The sequence below is a fragment of the Drosophila bipectinata genome, chromosome XL, assembly GCF_030179905.1.
Source record: "Drosophila bipectinata strain 14024-0381.07 chromosome XL, DbipHiC1v2, whole genome shotgun sequence".
NCBI lineage: Eukaryota > Metazoa > Arthropoda > Insecta > Diptera > Drosophilidae > Drosophila > Drosophila bipectinata.
The window spans coordinates 17,133,550-17,154,466 of NC_091734.1; the positions used below are offsets into that span (position 1 = coordinate 17,133,550).

General features: G+C 43.0%; 3 protein-coding genes and 1 long non-coding RNA gene across 4 annotated transcripts; 3 read left to right on the forward strand and 1 right to left on the reverse strand.

Moving 5' to 3' along the window:
* Positions 1-5,038: 5,038 nt before the first annotated feature.
* LOC138926507 (uncharacterized) lies at positions 5,039-5,956 on the forward strand. Its single transcript, XM_070280898.1, has one exon. It carries the CDS (start codon positions 5,039-5,041, stop codon positions 5,954-5,956), a length of 918 nt encoding a protein of 305 aa, XP_070136999.1.
* Positions 5,957-11,597: 5,641 nt separating this feature from the next.
* LOC138926508 (uncharacterized) lies at positions 11,598-13,219 on the reverse strand. Its single transcript, XM_070280899.1, has 3 exons — positions 13,214-13,219; positions 11,885-12,180; positions 11,598-11,793 (listed from the first exon to the last, which is right to left on the reverse strand). Exons 1-3 carry the CDS (start codon positions 13,217-13,219, stop codon positions 11,598-11,600), a joined length of 498 nt encoding a protein of 165 aa, XP_070137000.1.
* Positions 13,220-15,278: 2,059 nt separating this feature from the next.
* On the forward strand, positions 15,279-15,931 carry LOC138926160 (uncharacterized). The gene is made up of 2 exons (XR_011442528.1): positions 15,279-15,557; positions 15,780-15,931. It is a non-coding gene; the product is annotated as an uncharacterized lncRNA (long non-coding RNA).
* A 3,241-nt stretch (positions 15,932-19,172) lies between these two features.
* LOC138926509 (uncharacterized) lies at positions 19,173-20,090 on the forward strand. Its single transcript, XM_070280902.1, has one exon. The coding sequence runs from the start codon at positions 19,173-19,175 to the stop codon at positions 20,088-20,090; it is 918 nt and encodes a 305-aa protein (XP_070137003.1).
* The last annotated feature ends 827 nt before the right edge of the window (positions 20,091-20,917 follow it).

A 20,917-nucleotide genomic window follows, 5' to 3' on the forward strand; every position in this document is an offset into this window, starting at 1 on the left:
GTCGATTGCTTCCAGAGTGCGATGGCGCTCTGTCAGGAAGTTGTCTAATTCCTTCCATGTTGGAATTTCGGTCTTATTATGAACGGATTGCTCCCACATGGAAAGTGTGACTTTGGGGAGCTTTGACGAAATCATAAACACCAGGAGGCAGTCCCAAGCCTCAACATTGATGGCGGACATTGCTAGGGCTGTCAGACAACTCTGAATGGTGGCTTGCAGCTCCTTCAGCGCGACCCCGGACTCTTGAGAAATAGCCTGGATGTTGAAAAGGATTTTCAACTGGCTATTGACCAATAGCTTGACAGAGCCTCATTCGTCAAAGGTTTGTTGAGATTCCAGGCGGATGTTGCCTGATGCGGAGTAGAAGCGGCGCTAAGAAAATGACGGAACGGAAAATGGACAAGTACCGGAAAATTCGTGCTCGTTCGGAAAAAAAATTGATGACTGTCTATATACATATGTATATTTCGATCAGTATGGCTCGTACGTAAATATTGAATTCCTGGACTTGACCTTGGTTAGGATTTAACACAAAAAAAAAACTAAATAACTAATTTTTGCCTAATTGTCGGATTTAATTATTATGGAGTTGGAAGGGAGGAGTTGAAAATCTTAATTTTGAATAAATTGAGGTTAATTATCACGAAGCTGGAATGGTGGAATTGAAACCGCGGCTCGATTCAGACAGAAGGTTGACAATTAAATTATTTAATTATAATTTTTCGATAATTAAATTTTCGACTATAATTATTGAGTGGCCGGAAAGGTGAATGGCCCTGGAATAGAACCTGGCAAAAAAAAGAAGGGTGTAACAAAGTTTCAAGACGATAGCTTTAAAACTGAGAGACTAGTTTGCGTAGAAACAGACAGACGGACAGACAGACGGACATGCTTATATGACCTCAGGAGGTGATCCTGATCAAAAATTTATATACTTTATAGGGTCGGAGATGTCTCCTTCACTGCGTTTCACAAGCACTGCGTTTTGGACAAAATTATAATACCCTCTGCAAGGGTATAAAAATCTTCCTTTAAATATCGCGCTATTGAAGCGGCGGTGAACTTGCGGACAGGTTTCGGAAAGGAGAACTTGGTGAGGTGGAACTTGGCTCCACAAATGCTCCAAAATATCAAAAAAATAATTTCTAAAAGAAACGCTGGGGTATTCAAGTGTTTCCTATAAGCGGTTAGGGTTTTTCGTGGCCTTAATAATAGTAAAACCAGTATTGACAAAGGGTTTTAAACAAAGGCTAGAAATAACATCGTCGAAGTCCCTCTATGGTTTTTGAATGTAATTGGTCTCCATGAGCAGTCTTAATGAAAGTCGGTACAAGGCGTGGAACCAAAATTTTCCAGCATTGGAAATTTTGGTATCCTCTGCATGTTCGGATCGCTTGGGGCTACATTGCACTATGGAGAATTTGGCCATTTTTGTGGTATTAAATATTTTTATCAAACATCAATTTATCAGTTTTTTTATGCAATTATATAGCTTCGTAAAACTCAATACCAAGAATGATAATTATCAGTAAGTGCTATCGATTGTTAAAGTGAGCTGTGGACACCAATAATATAGGACACCAGTAATATAGGTTTTTATAATGTTTAGTGTATTATAATGCTTCCATTTGTGTGATTGCTTAAGGGGGGACATCTGAGTAGAGTTTTGAAAAAATCAGAAATTTTTTTTTTCGCTAAAAAAAATTTTTTTGGGTCTTTAAAATAACATTTCATAAGATAGAGTGCGGCCAAAGTGTCTAAGTGTCGAAATTTTCCATTCTGCGTCGATGCCTTACAGGTATGTCCCACAGTACTTTAAACTTTAAACGCGATTTTCTCGAAACCACTTTTTTTGAGTTGGCCGAACACGTAACTCGAACAACTCTTAACCTATCGATCTAAAATTTTGACAGTATACTCAGAATACATATGTCTATCGACACACGTATCGACACGTAGTGTCGAAATTTTCCATTCTGCGGCGATGCCTCACAGGTATATCCCACAGTACTTAAGGATGTAGTCTCATGTTCCGGCCTACTTTTTAGTAAAAAATTTTTTTTGGAATAAATGCGATCGGTCCAATTTTCACATATGCAATTTTCATTTTTATAGGCATCATAAACTATTTGAAAATATTTTGTTTAATTTATTCTTGTGTAGTTTAATACACTTTATAACATGCCAAAGTATGCATATAAAAAAAAATTAGGTCCCTGGCGCAGGTGATTTCGACTGCTAGAGTCATCCGAAACAAAAAATTAGAATAGATTATTGTTTTGTAAGCTTATGGCTCTGTCCCGTACTAGAATGAAATACTTTCATCAATAAACAACAAAATGGCGAACTGACAAAAAAAAAAATTTTTAAAATTTAAAAAACTTATCTTAAATTAATGATACAAAAAAAACTAATCATTAAAAATAAATGATTCTAGTACGGGACAGAGGTGTTACTTTTTAGAACAACATATCCAAATTTCAGCTAGATCGGTACCATAGAATTTTGTGAATCACCTGCGCCGCACACAAAAATGTCGTTCCGAGAAAAACGCGTTTAAAGTTTAGACGCTACCGAGAAACTCATACTTTTCGGTGTAGGCGCGCTACGATTATGGGCTGTATCTCTGTCATTATTTGATATTTTTATTTGAAACTTTCGCCGTTGAGATACAGAAACTAACCAAACTTGATTTTTTGTTCTAGATAAAAAATTACGGACGTTAGGTGTTCGGCCATGGACCCCCTTTAAAAAAATAGGGCCCACGAATAAGGGCTGCAGGGCCGGCATTTTGTTTTCGATTTATTAAAAAAAAAATTGTATTGTGTAGTTTAAATATAATATAATAAAACCTCAGTTACGAATTTTCGATTAATTGTTTTTATTTGGCCAAAAAAAATTCCAGAAAATCTTTTTTTTTTCGCCTGTTACTCAGATGTCCCCCTTTAACACGAATTCATGCAAAGAAATCTCAATAGAGTTCTTGGGAAATATTTGTAAAAAACTCCCAAGGTAAATTGAAAATAAAGGAGAAGTCTTATTGACCCACCAAATATATTAAAAATATGATATATAATTTATTTATTTTTATTATTTCTAAAAATATTTAATATATATAAAGAGACATAGTAGAAATTGTTAAGTCGAATATAGCACAAAACCGTGTTTGAAATATTTAATACCCTCAAAATCTTGATTTATTTAGAAAAACCGTTTTTCAAGACATTTTTGCGCTTAAAAATTCCTAAACGCGTAATTTTAAGCCGATTTTAAAATTTCCAACGTTTTTCAATTGTTAAATGTTGTAGCTTTTGAAATCTTCCTTTAGTGTTAGGTTAGGACCTTGTTTCTCCTCATTTCAGGCATTTTTTATTGAAAAATGTGCTTGTTTTGAAAAAGAAATGGTTTTTCAAAAAGATGGGGATCCGAAGCACACTTCGAAAATTGTTAAGGAATGGATTGGAAGGCAACCATTTAAATAAATGGGATGCCCAGCACAATGTCCCGACCTCAATCCAATTGAAAATCTTTGGTCAATCATGAAAAGACGGCTCGGGCAGTACAAAACAGTTCCATAAAACAGGTAAAAATTTTGGGAGCGTGTTGTAGCTGAATGGATACGTATTGCCAAAGATATAATAGAAATTTGTAGAGAGCATGCCTGAAGTCGTACAGGAAGTCATCTCAAATAAATTTCTTTGGACAAAATATTAATATTTTTTTGGAAATTAAAACTTTTTGTAACGTGCAAAATTTAGTTTATGTGGGATTTGTTTGTTTTTAATTTATATCTCCTTGAATTCTTCTGTATCATCATTGTCAAAACAATTTTTGGATTTGGTTGTGTGATTATGTTATTATGGGTGACGAATGTCTGAGTCGTGAACATACACTAAATTTTGCTCGCCACACTCAATATTCGACCTGATAAACAATTCCTTCTATATCACTATTACCGCCGTCATAAATTTTATATTTGAATTATAGTTTATATTTGAATAACGAAAACATTAGAATTAGTGTTGAATAATGTTTGGAATTTGTTTTAAAAAATGCTAGATGTTAAGCTATTCTATATTTGTAAAATGGCGGAAAAACAAGGAGTCTGTCATCGCTAGGTGAAGCAAGCGAGGGGTGGGAAACGGACGAAGTTTTTTAGCGCGCGCCACACAGCATTGATTTGAGTAAGAATAAAGGAAAAATAAACCAAACCCAACCAATGTTGGCTTAAAAAAATCGTGTAGCAAACTCGCCCCGATCACAAAATTACTAAAAAAAATTTCTCCAATAACTTCGTTACCAGAGGATTAGGGGGGAGAAACAGCGTCGCGTCGCAGGCGGAAAACAGCTAAACGACTGGAGGCGAAAAATGTCTAAAAAAAACTAAGGCATCGCGTCCCTAGCAGCCAGATCTATGTTAAGTGGAGCACCTCATTTTTGAGGAAAACCAGAACTCCTGTGGACCTGGGCAGAGGAAAAGACTCTTGCGGATAAAGGCAGAGGTGAGGCGTCGCGTCCCTAGCAGCCACAGGATAGCAGACACAGCAGCCACAAAAACGAGAAAGCGTCGGAAAATTGGATACAGTGTGACGTTTGCGAAAGGTGGTATCATTTCGAGTGTGCAGGCGTAGACGACATTGAGAGCAAGGATTGAAGTTGCGATTGCTGTCTTGCGGGTTGCAGCCACGGCACGGCAAAGCGATAGCCATCGATACGCTAATCAGTATAGCCGGCAACGGAGAGAACATGTGCGGGAAGGCAATCCGGACATGAACAAGAACCATCTATTGTTAAAGATGGAGAAAAGACCATCTCATGCAGATGAACCCCGCTGACGTAGCGGTTGCTGGGATGTTTCGAGCCACAGATTCACCTACGATTTTTGTGGTATGACAAAGGCAGCGACAAATAGATTAGCTGCGCGCCGTTTATAGTGTACATTGTTCGAGACAAGATCGCGGAAACCCACCAAGAAGATTTCCCATTGGCCTTAAACGCCATCCAAAGGGTGCACTACGTTGACGACTTCATCGATAGCATGAGGAACGAACATAAGTCCATCCAGATCACCAGACAAGTAATAGAAGTACATCACAGAGGCGGATTCGAGATCCGTATTTGGTCGTCGAATTCGGAAGAAGTACTTAAAAGCTTGCAGGATAATGGCAACGTTGGAAGCCAAAAGCCCGTGGATTTTTATTCAACAGAAAAGGACATACCCTGGGACCCACATAATGATATGTTCAAGTTTATCTTCAGATTTTCAAAGCTGACGCGTGAAGAGCTTGCGGAAAACGCAGTCCCTACCAAGCGAGAAGTACTACAAGTTCTGATGTGGATTCTCGATCCATTGGGATTTTTATCATGCCAGACGATTGGGCTAAAAATACACCTCCAGCACATATGGTGGCACAATTTTGAATGGGATCAAGAGCTACCTGAAAGAATGCTAGAAGAATGGCGCCAATGGAAAACCATTTTGCAAGAGATAGGGACTATCGAGGTCCCTAGATGCTTTGCCCCAGCCACCTCGGAGCCAGGTCAAGTTGGACTCCACACATTTTTCGACGCCTGCGAGCAAGCGTATTCTGCAGTCTGCTACTTGCGTGGGGCAACGGATGACAAAGTCGTCATGTCGTTGGTTATACCGAAATCCAAGAGAGCACCTTTAAAACCACTATCGATTCCGCGTATAGAGCTGCAGGCAGCAGTTTTGGGAGCACGTTTAGACCACATGGTGATGAGCACACGCAACCTACGAATCGACAAAGCCACATACTGGTCGGACTCCAAGACAGTGTTGCAGTGGTTAACTATGGACCCCCGCAACATTCATCAGTTCGTGATGTACAGAGTCGCCGAAATTCTGGAAACAACACTGGTCAAGCAATGGCGGTGGATTTCTTCAAAGCTGAACGTAGCAGATGGAGCTACCAAGGTCACCGGGCAAACCTAGCAAGAGACGTGGATAACGGGCCCGGAGTTCCTGAAGACCGATGCAAGCAACTGGCCAACATCCAAAAAGCAGGAGAGCATCATGGGTACTTCGGAGATACGGAAGCATGTGATGACGACGCATACGAGATCAGTGGTTACGTTTAACGCGCACGATTTCTCCAATTGGCGGCGATTATACGGCGAGTAGCGCTAGTACTCCTGTTCATTGATCGGCTGCAATCGAAATGGCTCATGTAAGCAAGGCAAAGATGCTGCTAAACAACCAATCTGAAGCCATCGTCTTCGCAGAAAAACTAAAATCGTTATCCGCGAGACCGGTGCTCCTCAAGGGAAGCAGATTGGCCGGATTAAACGCATACCTGGACAACAATGGAGTACTGCCAACCTCATAGTTAGAAGCTTCCACGAAAAGTATCACCATGTCGCTCATGAGACTTTAATAAACGGCATCCAAAATTCGTTTTATATCAGCCGGCTACGAGTACTGAATAAATTTGAACTTAACACATGCCAACGATGCAAGATTAATAGAGCAGTTCCCAGACCACCCCATATGGCACCGATCCCGAGGGCAAGAGTTGGAAACTTCGAGAGGCCGTTCACCTATACAGGCGTTGACTATTTTGGCCCGTAATTGGTGAACGGCCGGCGCAAATAGAAAGGTAGGTGGCTTTGTTCGCCTGTCAGACGCACATGGGTGGAGCATGGGAGAGACTCGTCCGGAGAACTAAAGGAATCTTGAAGAACATTTGCTCAAGTTGCTCTTTCAACGACGAGGGGCTGACATACGCATTGATGAAGGTACAATTTATTATCAACTCGCGATCTCTCACGTTCGTAAGTTTGGATTCCGAGGATGACGCCGACCTGACTCCAAACCACCTGCTGCTAGGATCAGCGAGCGAATATAAGCCGCTGCCCATAGAGAGGATGAATCTATGCGTTCGTATTAACCAGGCGCACCAAATGGCTTGAGAAGGTACCAATCACCATCGAAAGCACCTCGTAGTCGTAGATGAGCTTCTCCATAGGAACCTGTGGTTAAAAGGACGCGTAACTGATTACGTAGAGCTCATCTACGACAACGACGTGCTCATGGATGGCCAAGGATGGACAAGTTCGACGCGTGACCATCAAGACGCAGCATGGCGTTATGGAAAGATCAGCAACAAAGGTAGGAGTTCTGGACGTCGGCTTGGTGAATGGTAACTGACCACGTATCGGGATTAATTACGGGGGAGGGAATGTTACCGCCGTCATAGATTTAAGTTTATATTTGAATAATGAAAACGTTAAAATTAGGGTTGAATAATGTTTAAAGCTAGTTTTGAAAAATGCTAGATGTTAAGCTATTCGATATTTGTCAAATGGCGGAATATCGCTAGGTCAAGCTAGCTACGTGAGGGAAACGGACGAAGTTTTTTAGCGCGCGCCACACATCATTGATTTGAGTAAGAATAAAGGAATCGTGTAGCAACCTCGCCCCGATCCCAACATACACTTTAAAAGTTCCTCAAAATATTTTTTTGGTCGCACTATGTTATTGAAAGTTGTAATGAAATGACATTAGGAGCAGTAAAATGTTGATAGTAAATAAAAACAAGAAGGAAAGCTTACTTCGGCCGGAGCCGAAGTTGATATACCCTTGCAGTTAAAACCCGATATATATCGCAAAAATCGGATATAGTTGGCCGATCCTTATGAGAATATCATAATATAATCAATTCATTACAAAACAAAATCTAAAGAAAGTCCCAAGCTTCTATCTTCAAAAACACCAAACTGTTTTTACCAAATACCATTTCCGATCGTTCAGTTATATGGCAGCTATAAGATATAGTCGGCCGATCCTAATGAAATTTGTCGGGTCGGATCAACTGACCAAAAATAGAATCTGTACAAAGTTCCAAGTTTATATCTATCAAAACACGAAAGTTGGGTCATTTCCGATTGTTCAGCTATGTGGCAGCTATAGGATTTAGTCGACCGATCCTTATAAAATTTGGGATGTCGTATTATTTTGCCAAAAATCGCATTTTAACCAATCTTGCCATCTCAATTCTCTAGCTATAAAAACACCAATAATAATAATATAATTTCTGTTCGGTGAACTTGGAAATTACCGGAACCACTTCACACCGGCTGGCCAATATTAAATATGCCCTTTTTTGTCACCACACAATTTCACTGTTCACTTGCGGATTTTTTTTTTCTCTTTGCGGATTAATTGCACCGAAAAAAAATATATGTATGTGTGTATATATGTGGATGCATATATGCCTCGACGGTTGGCGAGCGAATGGATAACGGAGAGGCCAAAATTCGCGAGGAATATGGCGAGGCACACAAAACGGAGATGGATGGAAAATTTTGTAGTGTTTTTTTTTTTGTTTTTTTTAGAAAAATTCAAGGTGCCATGGTGTCAGAAAACTCGGACTTGGAGTTGACACGTAGAAAAAACAACAAATCTTGCAGCAGTGTGAACGAAATTTAATGTTCGGACCACTGCTGAAAACCGGCAAAGAGACGGAGACGGTAAAAATGTCGTACTTATCTTTGACGGAACAATGCCTGGACTGCTGGTAGAAAATATCCAAAATATCCGTCTCGAAGGACCAAAAAGTTGTAAGGGGGCGTTGCTGCCGCAAAAGATCCCAGAAATGTATTGAAGTAAGAAGCCGGGGGCGTCTTTTCATAAATTCAGAAGGAACGCGTTCAGCTTTATTTGTCTGCTTACAGAGGATTTAAACTTAACTAGTACAAAAAAAAGACGATCGACGACAACCAACGAGTGAGAGAGTGCACAGAGGGGCGAGTGCGGATGCACTCAGCGCGGGTGCGCTCTTCAGCGCGGACGCACTCTTCAGCGCGGATGCGCTCTTATCCACAGCTTAACATTCCGCCCCCCTTGCAATCGCTCGGGTTGCAATAGGTCCCTCGTTGTTATGGCTGGTGACAGGCTCGGGGCACGACCCATCCAAAAACTGTGCACTGGGCCACTGGCAGCCCGTCCTGGATCTTCAGGAAGCCCGGTTGCATAATCCGCGGGTACATATTCGCGCCCAGGACGACGGGAGTTGGCGGATGACGGCCGGGCGCCAGACGAAACACTCCGTGTCCTGTCTCCCGCGCTCCGTGACCGGTGCTCCTCTTGGCGTGCCTTTCGCCGAGGACTTCCTTCCGAGCCCGCGGCTTCTCCACGAGGTGCAGCAGCGTGTTGTGATCCTGACCACACGTCTTACAGCCGTCACCCAGCCGATCCAGGATCCGTCGGAGTGCTCGTGGGCCAGGCAGCTCGAGAAATACCAGTTCACGAGAACCGCTCGGAGCCGCTTCTCGGCACTAAGGCGTAGGAAGCGCCGACACTTCTTCAAGGCGTGGATTCCATTGCAGACTCGGCAACGGTAGGATGGAATACCTCGAGTACATCTGCTCTCCAGCGATTGGGTGTTGCGTGGGCGTGGCGACATCGTGTTGGCTATGGCTGACGGAAATATGGTGAAGGAACACATAACATTATCAGAATCGGTGTGACGGAAGGTTCGGAACTACGGGCAGAGCTACGAGACAACACAATGGACAGGAACATTGGAGCGGAAGAAATGTTAATTACTGTGGGTAGGCGGACGCTTCCAACGGAAGAAGCACGACCTTAGAAAAGGGCCGCTTGACGAGCCCTCGCGCGGTGCGGATGTCGATCACGCGGACATGGCCATCGGATCCTGGATACACCGCGTCAACCCTGCCAAAACGCCACTCATTAGACGGAAGGTTGTCCTCCTTGATGACGACTATATCCCCAACGCGGAGATCCCTCGTAGGGGCTTGCCACTTATTCCTCTTATGGAACTCCTTGAGGTACTCTTCCTTCCATCGCAGCCGAAATTGCTGCTGAAGAGCCTTGAGGTGTTGCGAGCGATTAATGATGGAAGTGGTGTCCCCCTTTATCTTGGGCTCGACCGTGGCGAGAAGTGGGTTTCCCACAAGAAAGTGCCCGGGTGTAAGAGCCAACAGATCAGCAGGGTCTTCGGACATTGGCGCGAGTGGCCGCGAATTCAGGCCAACCAGGAGAGTAGCCAGCTCCTCAAAGGTGTATTTCCGCGTGGCGGTGGACTTGTAGAACAAGGTCTGTAAACTCTTGATGCCTGCTTCCCACAGGCCCCCCATGTGGGGAGCTCCCGGAGGAATGAAATGCCAGAGAAGCTGCTGGTGACTATAGGCACCGGTCACAGCCCCTTTTAGGCTCTGGAGAAAATCGGCCAGAAATTTCTCGGTCGTAAGGTCCGACGTAGGCTCTAAATGGATGGCCTTAGTGAAGAAGCACACAAACACCAACACATAACCCTTTGTGATGAGACAGGCTCTCCCCGTATAGTTTTTTATCTCGAAAGGACCGGCATAATCCACACAGGTGTACGTGAATGGGCGCTCTCCCTTGGGTAACTCTCCCATGAGTTGCGTCTGCAACTTCTTCTTGTGGATGACACATACCTTACAAGAATAGACGACGGACTTCCTCACCCTTGGAATCCAGAATTTGGCCCGGATCAGACGGATCATCAGCTGACCGTGCAGCGTGATGCGATGTGTAAATTGAACCAGGAGTCGAGACAGATGGCAGTCGTACGGAAGGATAATAGGGTGCCGTTAGTCATATTGGAGAAGATCAGAGTACGTGACCCGGCCGCAGGCTCTCATAAGGCCTTGCGAATCCACGAAGGGGTTCAGATTGTGAATCGGACTGGATGCCGATATTGGACGCTTTTCGCTGAAGCAGCCCATCTCAGAGACGAAGTGTCTGCGCTGAGTGACGGAAACTAGAAGACGTTTAGCCGACGAAACCTCATTAGCGGTCAGGTGCTCTTCAAACGAGGATCGAATCTTCCGCGTGCGCTGGATGAAGCGATTAACATAGGCAAGGACTCGTAATGCCTTGTCGAGTGTGGAAAAACGTTCAAGAAGATCTTCGGGGGGCGCCTTCGTGACATGGACCTTGAGTACTCGCTTCTCGAGTTCAGTCGCGGGGGCATCATTGCCATGAGTGGGCCAGTCGCTGCGAGACCTTTGCAGCCAGTCAGGACCGTGCCACCACTACTGGTTATCTGCAAGATCTTGGAGAATTCCGCCCCGGCTAGCGAGATTCGCAGGGTTCTGCTCGGAGCGGACATGTGCCCATTTCTGCACGTCGGTGAACTGGGTGATCTTGGTCACCCGGTTGACCACGAACGTTGTCCACTGGCACGCTGGCTTATGCAGCCATGCGAGGACAATAGTCGAGTCGGTCCAACAGTATAGGACAGACGCGGCCCCTGGCATTTGTGGCAGAACAGCGGTGGCCATTTCGGACAACAACAAGGCACCGCACAGTTCTAGCCGAGGGAGCGACACCGTTTTAACTGGGGCCTCTCGAGTCTTTGCAGTCAGCAGGGTCACTATTAACGTGGACCCAACCTCGACACGAACGTAAATTGCTGCGCCGTACGCCTTCTGTGAAGCGTCGCAGAACCCGTGGGTTTCGACCTTTAGGTGTGGTCGGAACGCGACCCACCGAGGAACACGAATCTGATCGAGCACCGAGTAATTCTTTAGGAAGTCAACCCATCGCTGACAGAAATCTTGAGGGAGGGCGTTGTCCCACCCTAGATCCAGAAGCCAAATGTCTTGCATGAACATTTTTGCCCGAACGTAAAATGCCGGATAATTTGGCTTGCCTGCGGATACTTCGACTCTTCGTCGTAAGCGAGCTGTTGCAGCGCACGGATCGCCAGGAACGGGGCATAATTGAAACTGAAGGTGACCGTTTTCAACTCGTAGTCGCGGATATCCCCATCGGGACTGCGAAACAAAATACGTTGGAGCGGACCCTTTGCTTGGGGTCTACCCAAATTTGCCGATACATCATTCGATGTCGGCGTTGAAGACAAACCTAAAGTATCGCCACTTTAGGATTTGAATCGTCAGGTCGGATTGTAAGACCGGGCCCGCGTAAGAATGTGGCTCAGACTGGTCCCGTTTGCGGACGGGCTCGAAGCATTGAAGACCACCCGCCAAGGTCATGCTTTCGGGCTTGAAGACGGCATGATGTGGAATATAGTAGGTAGCGGAATTGCTTGCGGGAGAGACCTCGGTCATGTGGCCTAAGTCGATGTACTCCTGAATTACCGAGTCATAGCGGTCCTTAAGGGGCGGGTCCCTTTTCAGGCGCTTCTCATTACGCAGGAACTGAGCAAGGGCAAAGGACCGTGAAGCCGCTAGCCCGGAACCCTTCTGCCCGGAGTCGCGTAAGGGGAGCGTCACAACGTACTTGCCACACTCGTCTCTTTTCGTCGTCTGGACAAAATTGTGCTCGCAAACTGAATCCGATTCCGAACTTATCTGTGTGGGCACATCTTCCACCTCCCAGAATTTGGTGAGGAGCTGATCCATTGAGTCACCGAGGCTGGGGGCCATTCGTGTGGAAAAAACCGACACGCTGCGGGGATTGGCTGGAGATAATGGGCCTGTCAGCACCCATCCAAAAATGGTCTCCTGACCGAGAAGCGACCCGCATATGTTAGCCTTGGCATTACCGAGGAGAATGGACGGAAGAATGTCAGCTCCTATTAACACATCGACTTGGGAGCTCTCAAAGAAGTTGGGGTCCGCCAGGGGAATGTCGGGCAGCCCCTTGAGACGATCTCGCGGAATCGGGTATGATGGCAGATTTCCTGCCAACTGCGGAAGAACGTAGGCCGCAGTCTCTAATTGTAGCCCGGGTCTAGACGGCGACCGAATGGAGAAATGGCACAATTTTGTGGTCTGATGGCGCGGAAATGGTCTGATTAAGGCCGGAAACTTGGGCTTGAATCGTCTTGAAGGGTGGTTTGACGAGGTTGAACAGTCGTTCCGTTATGAAGGTCGCTTCGGACCCTGAGTTTATCAGTGTTCGTGCCTGGAAGCTGCACCCCAAATGGCACACGTTGATAAGGGCCGTGCCTAGTAGGACGGCTCCTGACCCGGAAGCGAAACACACCTGCACATCCGACTGATCCTCTGAGCCGTTTGTGCTTCTGGCAGTCTGTGCGGGTCGAGCCCTTGCTGTCGTAGGCGGACTTGGAGCGGTGGCGAACGGATTGCCGCGGTGCAGAAGGGTGTGGTGTCGGCTGTGACATGTGAAGCAGGAATGGGCGCTCGTGCAGTCTCGTTGCTGGTGCCCTCGGGCAAAACAGTTCAAACATAGCTGCTTCCTTTTAATGTAGTCCGAGCGCCCATTTACGTCCATTTTCAAGAACCGCGGACATAAGCGAATGGGGTGGTTCTCCCTCGAACAGAGATTGCAACCCGTGGGGCCCGGAACCACTCGAGTCTCGTATGAATGGAGCCTTCGAGCAGGGGCAGTAGGAGTTCCCGACCTTGGCGGAAGTTGCCCGGAGCCACTAGGCCTGACGTCGTCGATTGCTTCCAGAGTGCGATGGCGCTCTGTCAGGAAGTTGTCTAATTCCTTCCATGTTGGAATTTCGGTCTTATTATGAACGGATTGCTCCCACATGGAAAGTGTGACTTTGGGGAGCTTTGACGAAATCATAAACACCAGGAGGCAGTCCCAAGCCTCAACATTGATGGCGGACATTGCTAGGGCTGTCAGACAACTCTGAATGGTGGCTTGCAGCTCCTTCAGCGCGACCCCGGACTCTTGAGAAATAGCCTGGATGTTGAAAAGGATTTTCAACTGGCTATTGACCAATAGCTTGACAGAGCCTCATTCGTCAAAGGTTTGTTGAGATTCCAGGCGGATGTTGCCTGATGCGGAGTAGAAGCGGCGCTAAGAAAATGACGGAACGGAAAATGGACAAGTACCGGAAAATTCGTGCTCGTTCGGAAAAAAAATTGATGACTGTCTATATACATATGTATATTTCGATCAGTATGGCTCGTACGTAAATATTGAATTCCTGGACTTGACCTTGGTTAGGATTTAACACAAAAAAAAAACTAAATAACTAATTTTTGCCTAATTGTCGGATTTAATTATTATGGAGTTGGAAGGGAGGAGTTGAAAATCTTAATTTTGAATAAATTGAGGTTAATTATCACGAAGCTGGAATGGTGGAATTGAAACCGCGGCTCGATTCAGACAGAAGGTTGACAATTAAATTATTTAATTATAATTTTTCGATAATTAAATTTTCGACTATAATTATTGAGTGGCCGGAAAGGTGAATGGCCCTGGAATAGAACCTGGCAAAAAAAAGAAGGGTGTAACAAAGTTTCAAGACGATAGCTTTAAAACTGAGAGACTAGTTTGCGTAGAAACAGACAGACGGACAGACAGACGGACATGCTTATATGACCTCAGGAGGTGATCCTGATCAAAAATTTATATACTTTATAGGGTCGGAGATGTCTCCTTCACTGCGTTTCACAAGCACTGCGTTTTGGACAAAATTATAATACCCTCTGCAAGGGTATAAAAATCTTCCTTTAAATATCGCGCTATTGAAGCGGCGGTGAACTTGCGGACAGGTTTCGGAAAGGAGAACTTGGTGAGGTGGAACTTGGCTCCACAAATGCTCCAAAATATCAAAAAAATAATTTCTAAAAGAAACGCTGGGGTATTCAAGTGTTTCCTATAAGCGGTTAGGGTTTTTCGTGGCCTTAATAATAGTAAAACCAGTATTGACAAAGGGTTTTAAACAAAGGCTAGAAATAACATCGTCGAAGTCCCTCTATGGTTTTTGAATGTAATTGGTCTCCATGAGCAGTCTTAATGAAAGTCGGTACAAGGCGTGGAACCAAAATTTTCCAGCATTGGAAATTTTGGTATCCTCTGCATGTTCGGATCGCTTGGGGCTACATTGCACTATGGAGAATTTGGCCATTTTTGTGGTATTAAATATTTTTATCAAACATCAATTTATCAGTTTTTTTATGCAATTATATAGCTTCGTAAAACTCAATACCAAGAATGATAATTATCAGTAAGTGCTATCGATTGTTAAAGTGAGCTGTGGACACCAATAATATAGGACACCAGTAATATAGGTTTTTATAATGTTTAGTGTATTATAATGCTTCCATTTGTGTGATTGCTTAAGGGGGGACATCTGAGTAGAGTTTTGAAAAAATCAGAAATTTTTTTTTTCGCTAAAAAAAATTTTTTTGGGTCTTTAAAATAACATTTCATAAGATAGAGTGCGGCCAAAGTGTCTAAGTGTCGAAATTTTCCATTCTGCGTCGATGCCTTACAGGTATGTCCCACAGTACTTTAAACTTTAAACGCGATTTTCTCGAAACCACTTTTTTTGAGTTGGCCGAACACGTAACTCGAACAACTCTTAAGGGGTTATATACCTTTTTTATTTTCAAAAAATCGAAAATTTTTTTATTGCTTTATCTTAAAGAACAATTCCTTGAGAACATTTTCCCAAATTTTCATAGAGATTGGAGCAGTAGAAAAAAAGTTACAGCGCTCCTAACCGCGCGCCTCATTGCGGTCTTGAACTGAACTTGAAACATTAAACGCGAATATCTCGAAATGGTGTTTCTTGAAAAATGACTTTGCGGTGACAATGATTGACGGAAAACTACTGAACCGATTTACTTCAAATTTTTTTTAAAATGTTCGTAATGAAATTCTCTTGTGCTTGAACGATCGACTTTTCACGCGCAAAATTTTTTTTCGGCGAAATAAATTTTTTAGTGAAATTTCTAGAGACCAAAACGTTCATTTTTAGCATAAAACGCTGCCATATCGAAACAAAAACAAAAAATTTTAAAATCGATCGTTCAAGCACAAGAGATTACTCTAAACTAATGAAATTTTTTTACTTTTATGATTTAAGTTGACCTGTTTGACCTGGGGAACTGTCACCGCAAGGCTCTAAAAAAAAAAAGGCCTCTAAGGAAAACAGCCACCCCTTAAAAACTATTCAATATTTTTTCACCAAATTTTGTAAAAACATTCTTAATAAAGTGTACTATTAAAATATTAAAACATCCGTGTAATTAAATAATTGCTACATACCTAAAAAAAAATTCAAACTTTCCTCTTTTTCTTCGAAAAAGAAGGTATATAACCCCTTAACCTATCGATCTAAAATTTTGACAGTATACTCAGAATACATATGTCTATCGACACACGTATCGACACGTAGTGTCGAAATTTTCCATTCTGCGGCGATGCCTCACAGGTATATCCCACAGTACTTAAGGATGTAGTCTCATGTTCCGGCCTACTTTTTAGTAAAAAATTTTTTTTGGAATAAATGCGATCGGTCCAATTTTCACATATGCAATTTTCATTTTTATAGGCATCATAAACTATTTGAAAATATTTTGTTTAATTTATTCTTGTGTAGTTTAATACACTTTATAGCATGCCAAAGTATGCATATAAAAAAAAAATTAGGTCCCTGGCGCAGGTGATTTCGACTGCTAGAGTCATCCGAAACAAAAAATTAGAATAGATTATTGTTTTGTAAGCTTATGGCTCTGTCCCGTACTAGAATGAAATACTTTCATCAATAAACAACAAAATGGCGAACTGACAAAAAAAAAAATTTTAAAAAATTTAAAAAACTTATCTTAAATTAATGATACAAAAAAAACTAATCATTAAAAATAAATGATTCTAGTACGGGACAGAGGTGTTACTTTTTAGAACAACATATCCAAATTTCAGCTAGATCGGTACCATAGAATTTTGTGAATCACCTGCGCCGCACACAAAAATGTCGTTCCGAGAAAAACGCGTTTAAAGTTTAGACGCTACCGAGAAACTCATACTTTTCGGTGTAGGCGCGCTACGATTATGGGCTGTATCTCTGTCATTATTTGATATTTTTATTTGAAACTTTCGCCGTTGAGATACAGAAACTAACCAAACTTGATTTTTTGTTCTAGATAAAAAATTACGGACGTTAGGTGTTCGGCCATGGACCCCCTTTAAAAAAATAGGGCCCACGAATAAGGGCTGCAGGGCCGGCATTTTGTTTTCGATTTATTAAAAAAAAAATTGTATTGTGTAGTTTAAATATAATATAATAAAACCTCAGTTACGAATTTTCGATTAATTGTTTTTATTTGGCCAAAAAAAATTCCAGAAAATCTTTTTTTTTTCGCCTGTTACTCAGATGTCCCCCCTTAACACGAATTCATGCAAAGAAATCTCAATAGAGTTCTTGGGAAATATTTGTAAAAAACTCCCAAGGTAAATTGAAAATAAAGGAGAAGTCTTATTGACCCACCAAATATATTAAAAATATGATATATAATTTATTTATTTTTATTATTTCTAAAAATATTTAATATATATAAAGAGACATAGTAGAAATTGTTAAGTCGAATATAGCACAAAACCGTGTTTGAAATATTTAATACCCTCAAAATCTTGATTTATTTAGAAAAACCGTTTTTCAAGACATTTTTGCGCTTAAAAATTCCTAAACGCGTAATTTTAAGCCGATTTTAAAATTTCCAACGTTTTTCAATTGTTAAATGTTGTAGCTTTTGAAATCTTCCTTTAGTGTTAGGTTAGGACCTTGTTTCTCCTCATTTCAGGCATTTTTTATTGAAAAATGTGCTTGTTTTGAAAAAGAAATGGTTTTTCAAAAAGATGGGGATCCGAAGCACACTTCGAAAATTGTTAAGGAATGGATTGGAAGGCAACCATTTAAATAAATGGGATGCCCAGCACAATGTCCCGACCTCAATCCAATTGAAAATCTTTGGTCAATCATGAAAAGACGGCTCGGGCAGTACAAAACAGTTCCATAAAACAGGTAAAAATTTTGGGAGCGTGTTGTAGCTGAATGGATACGTATTGCCAAAGATATAATAGAAATTTGTAGAGAGCATGCCTGAAGTCGTACAGGAAGTCATCTCAAATAAATTTCTTTGGACAAAATATTAATATTTTTTTGGAAATTAAAACTTTTTGTAACGTGCAAAATTTAGTTTATGTGGGATTTGTTTGTTTTTAATTTATATCTCCTTGAATTCTTCTGTATCATCATTGTCAAAACAATTTTTGGATTTGGTTGTGTGATTATGTTATTATGGGTGACGAATGTCTGAGTCGTGAACATACACTAAATTTTGCTCGCCACACTCAATATTCGACCTGATAAACAATTCCTTCTATATCACTATTACCGCCGTCATAAATTTTATATTTGAATTATAGTTTATATTTGAATAACGAAAACATTAGAATTAGTGTTGAATAATGTTTGGAATTTGTTTTAAAAAATGCTAGATGTTAAGCTATTCTATATTTGTAAAATGGCGGAAAAACAAGGAGTCTGTCATCGCTAGGTGAAGCAAGCGAGGGGTGGGAAACGGACGAAGTTTTTTAGCGCGCGCCACACAGCATTGATTTGAGTAAGAATAAAGGAAAAATAAACCAAACCCAACCAATGTTGGCTTAAAAAAATCGTGTAGCAAACTCGCCCCGATCACAAAATTACTAAAAAAAATTTCTCCAATAACTTCGTTACCAGAGGATTAGGGGGGAGAAACAGCGTCGCGTCGCAGGCGGAAAACAGCTAAACGACTGGAGGCGAAAAATGTCTAAAAAAAACTAAGGCATCGCGTCCCTAGCAGCCAGATCTTTGTTAAGTGGAGCACCTCATTTTTGAGGAAAACCAGAACTCCTGTGGACCTGGGCAGAGGAAAAGACTCTTGCGGATAAAGGCAGAGGTGAGGCGTCGCGTCCCTAGCAGCCACAGGATAGCAGACACAGCAGCCACAAAAACGAGAAAGCGTCGGAAAATTGGATACAGTGTGACGTTTGCGAAAGGTGGTATCATTTCGAGTGTGCAGGCGTAGACGACATTGAGAGCAAGGATTGAAGTTGCGATTGCTGTCTTGCGGGTTGCAGCCACGGCACGGCAAAGCGATAGCCATCGATACGCTAATCAGTATAGCCGGCAACGGAGAGAACATGTGCGGGAAGGCAATCCGGACATGAACAAGAACCATCTATTGTTAAAGATGGAGAAAAGACCATCTCATGCAGATGAACCCCGCTGACGTAGCGGTTGCTGGGATGTTTCGAGCCACAGATTCACCTACGATTTTTGTGGTATGACAAAGGCAGCGACAAATAGATTAGCTGCGCGCCGTTTATAGTGTACATTGTTCGAGACAAGATCGCGGAAACCCACCAAGAAGATTTCCCATTGGCCTTAAACGCCATCCAAAGGGTGCACTACGTTGACGACTTCATCGATAGCATGAGGAACGAACATAAGTCCATCCAGATCACCAGACAAGTAATAGAAGTACATCACAGAGGCGGATTCGAGATCCGTATTTGGTCGTCGAATTCGGAAGAAGTACTTAAAAGCTTGCAGGATAATGGCAACGTTGGAAGCCAAAAGCCCGTGGATTTTTATTCAACAGAAAAGGACATACCCTGGGACCCACATAATGATATGTTCAAGTTTATCTTCAGATTTTCAAAGCTGACGCGTGAAGAGCTTGCGGAAAACGCAGTCCCTACCAAGCGAGAAGTACTACAAGTTCTGATGTGGATTCTCGATCCATTGGGATTTTTATCATGCCAGACGATTGGGCTAAAAATACACCTCCAGCACATATGGTGGCAAAATTTTGAATGGGATCAAGAGCTACCTGAAAGAATGCTAGAAGAATGGCGCCAATGGAAAACCATTTTGCAAGAGATAGGGACTATCGAGGTCCCTAGATGCTTTGCCCCAGCCACCTCGGAGCCAGGTCAAGTTGGACTCCACACATTTTTCGACGCCTGCGAGCAAGCGTATTCTGCAGTCTGCTACTTGCGTGGGGCAACGGATGACAAAGTCGTCATGTCGTTGGTTATACCGAAATCCAAGAGAGCACCTTTAAAACCACTATCGATTCCGCGTATAGAGCTGCAGGCAGCAGTTTTGGGAGCACGTTTAGACCACATGGTGATGAGCACACGCAACCTACGAATCGACAAAGCCACATACTGGTCGGACTCCAAGACAGTGTTGCAGTGGTTAACTATGGACCCCCGCAACTTTCATCAGTTCGTGATGTACAGAGTCGCCGAAATTCTGGAAACAACACTGGTCAAGCAATGGCGGTGGATTTCTTCAAAGCTGAACGTAGCAGATGGAGCTACCAAGGTCACCGGGCAAACCTAGCAAGAGACGTGGATAACGGGCCCGGAGTTCCTGAAGACCGATGCAAGCAACTGGCCAACATCCAAAAAGCAGGAGAGCATCATGGGTACTTCGGAGATACGGAAGCATGTGATGACGACGCATACGAGATCAGTGGTTACGTTTAACGCGCACGATTTCTCCAATTGGCGGCGATTATACGGCGAGTAGCGCTAGTACTCCTGTTCATTGATCGGCTGCAATCGAAATGGCTCATGTAAGCAAGGCAAAGATGCTGCTAAACAACCAATCTGAAGCCATCGTCTTCGCAGAAAAACTAAAATCGTTATCCGCGAGACCGGTGCTCCTCAAGGGAAGCAGATTGGCCGGATTAAACGCATACCTGGACAACAATGGAGTACTGCCAACCTCATAGTTAGAAGCTTCCACGAAAAGTATCACCATGTCGCTCATGAGACTTTAATAAACGGCATCCAAAATTCGTTTTATATCAGCCGGCTACGAGTACTGAATAAATTTGAACTTAACACATGCCAACGATGCAAGATTAATAGAGCAGTTCCCAGACCACCCCATATGGCACCGATCCCGAGGGCAAGAGTTGGAAACTTCGAGAGGCCGTTCACCTATACAGGCGTTGACTATTTTGGCCCGTAATTGGTGAACGGCCGGCGCAAATAGAAAGGTAGGTGGCTTTGTTCGCCTGTCAGACGCACATGGGTGGAGCATGGGAGAGACTCGTCCGGAGAACTAAAGGAATCTTGAAGAACATTTGCTCAAGTTGCTCTTTCAACGACGAGGGGCTGACATACGCATTGATGAAGGTACAATTTATTATCAACTCGCGA

Excerpts from the sequence above, each read along its gene's own strand:
- LOC138926507 (XM_070280898.1), top strand. The coding sequence starts at position 5,039 with ATGAGGAACGAACATAAGTCCATCCAGATCACCAGACAAGTAATAGAA.
- LOC138926509 (XM_070280902.1), top strand. The coding sequence starts at position 19,173 with ATGAGGAACGAACATAAGTCCATCCAGATCACCAGACAAGTAATAGAA.
- LOC138926508 (XM_070280899.1), bottom strand. Across the intron at positions 11,794-11,884 it reads CTAAAGTGGCGATACTTTAG|TCCCGATGGGGATATCCGCG; the intron begins GTTTGTCTTCAA and ends TTTGTTTCGCAG.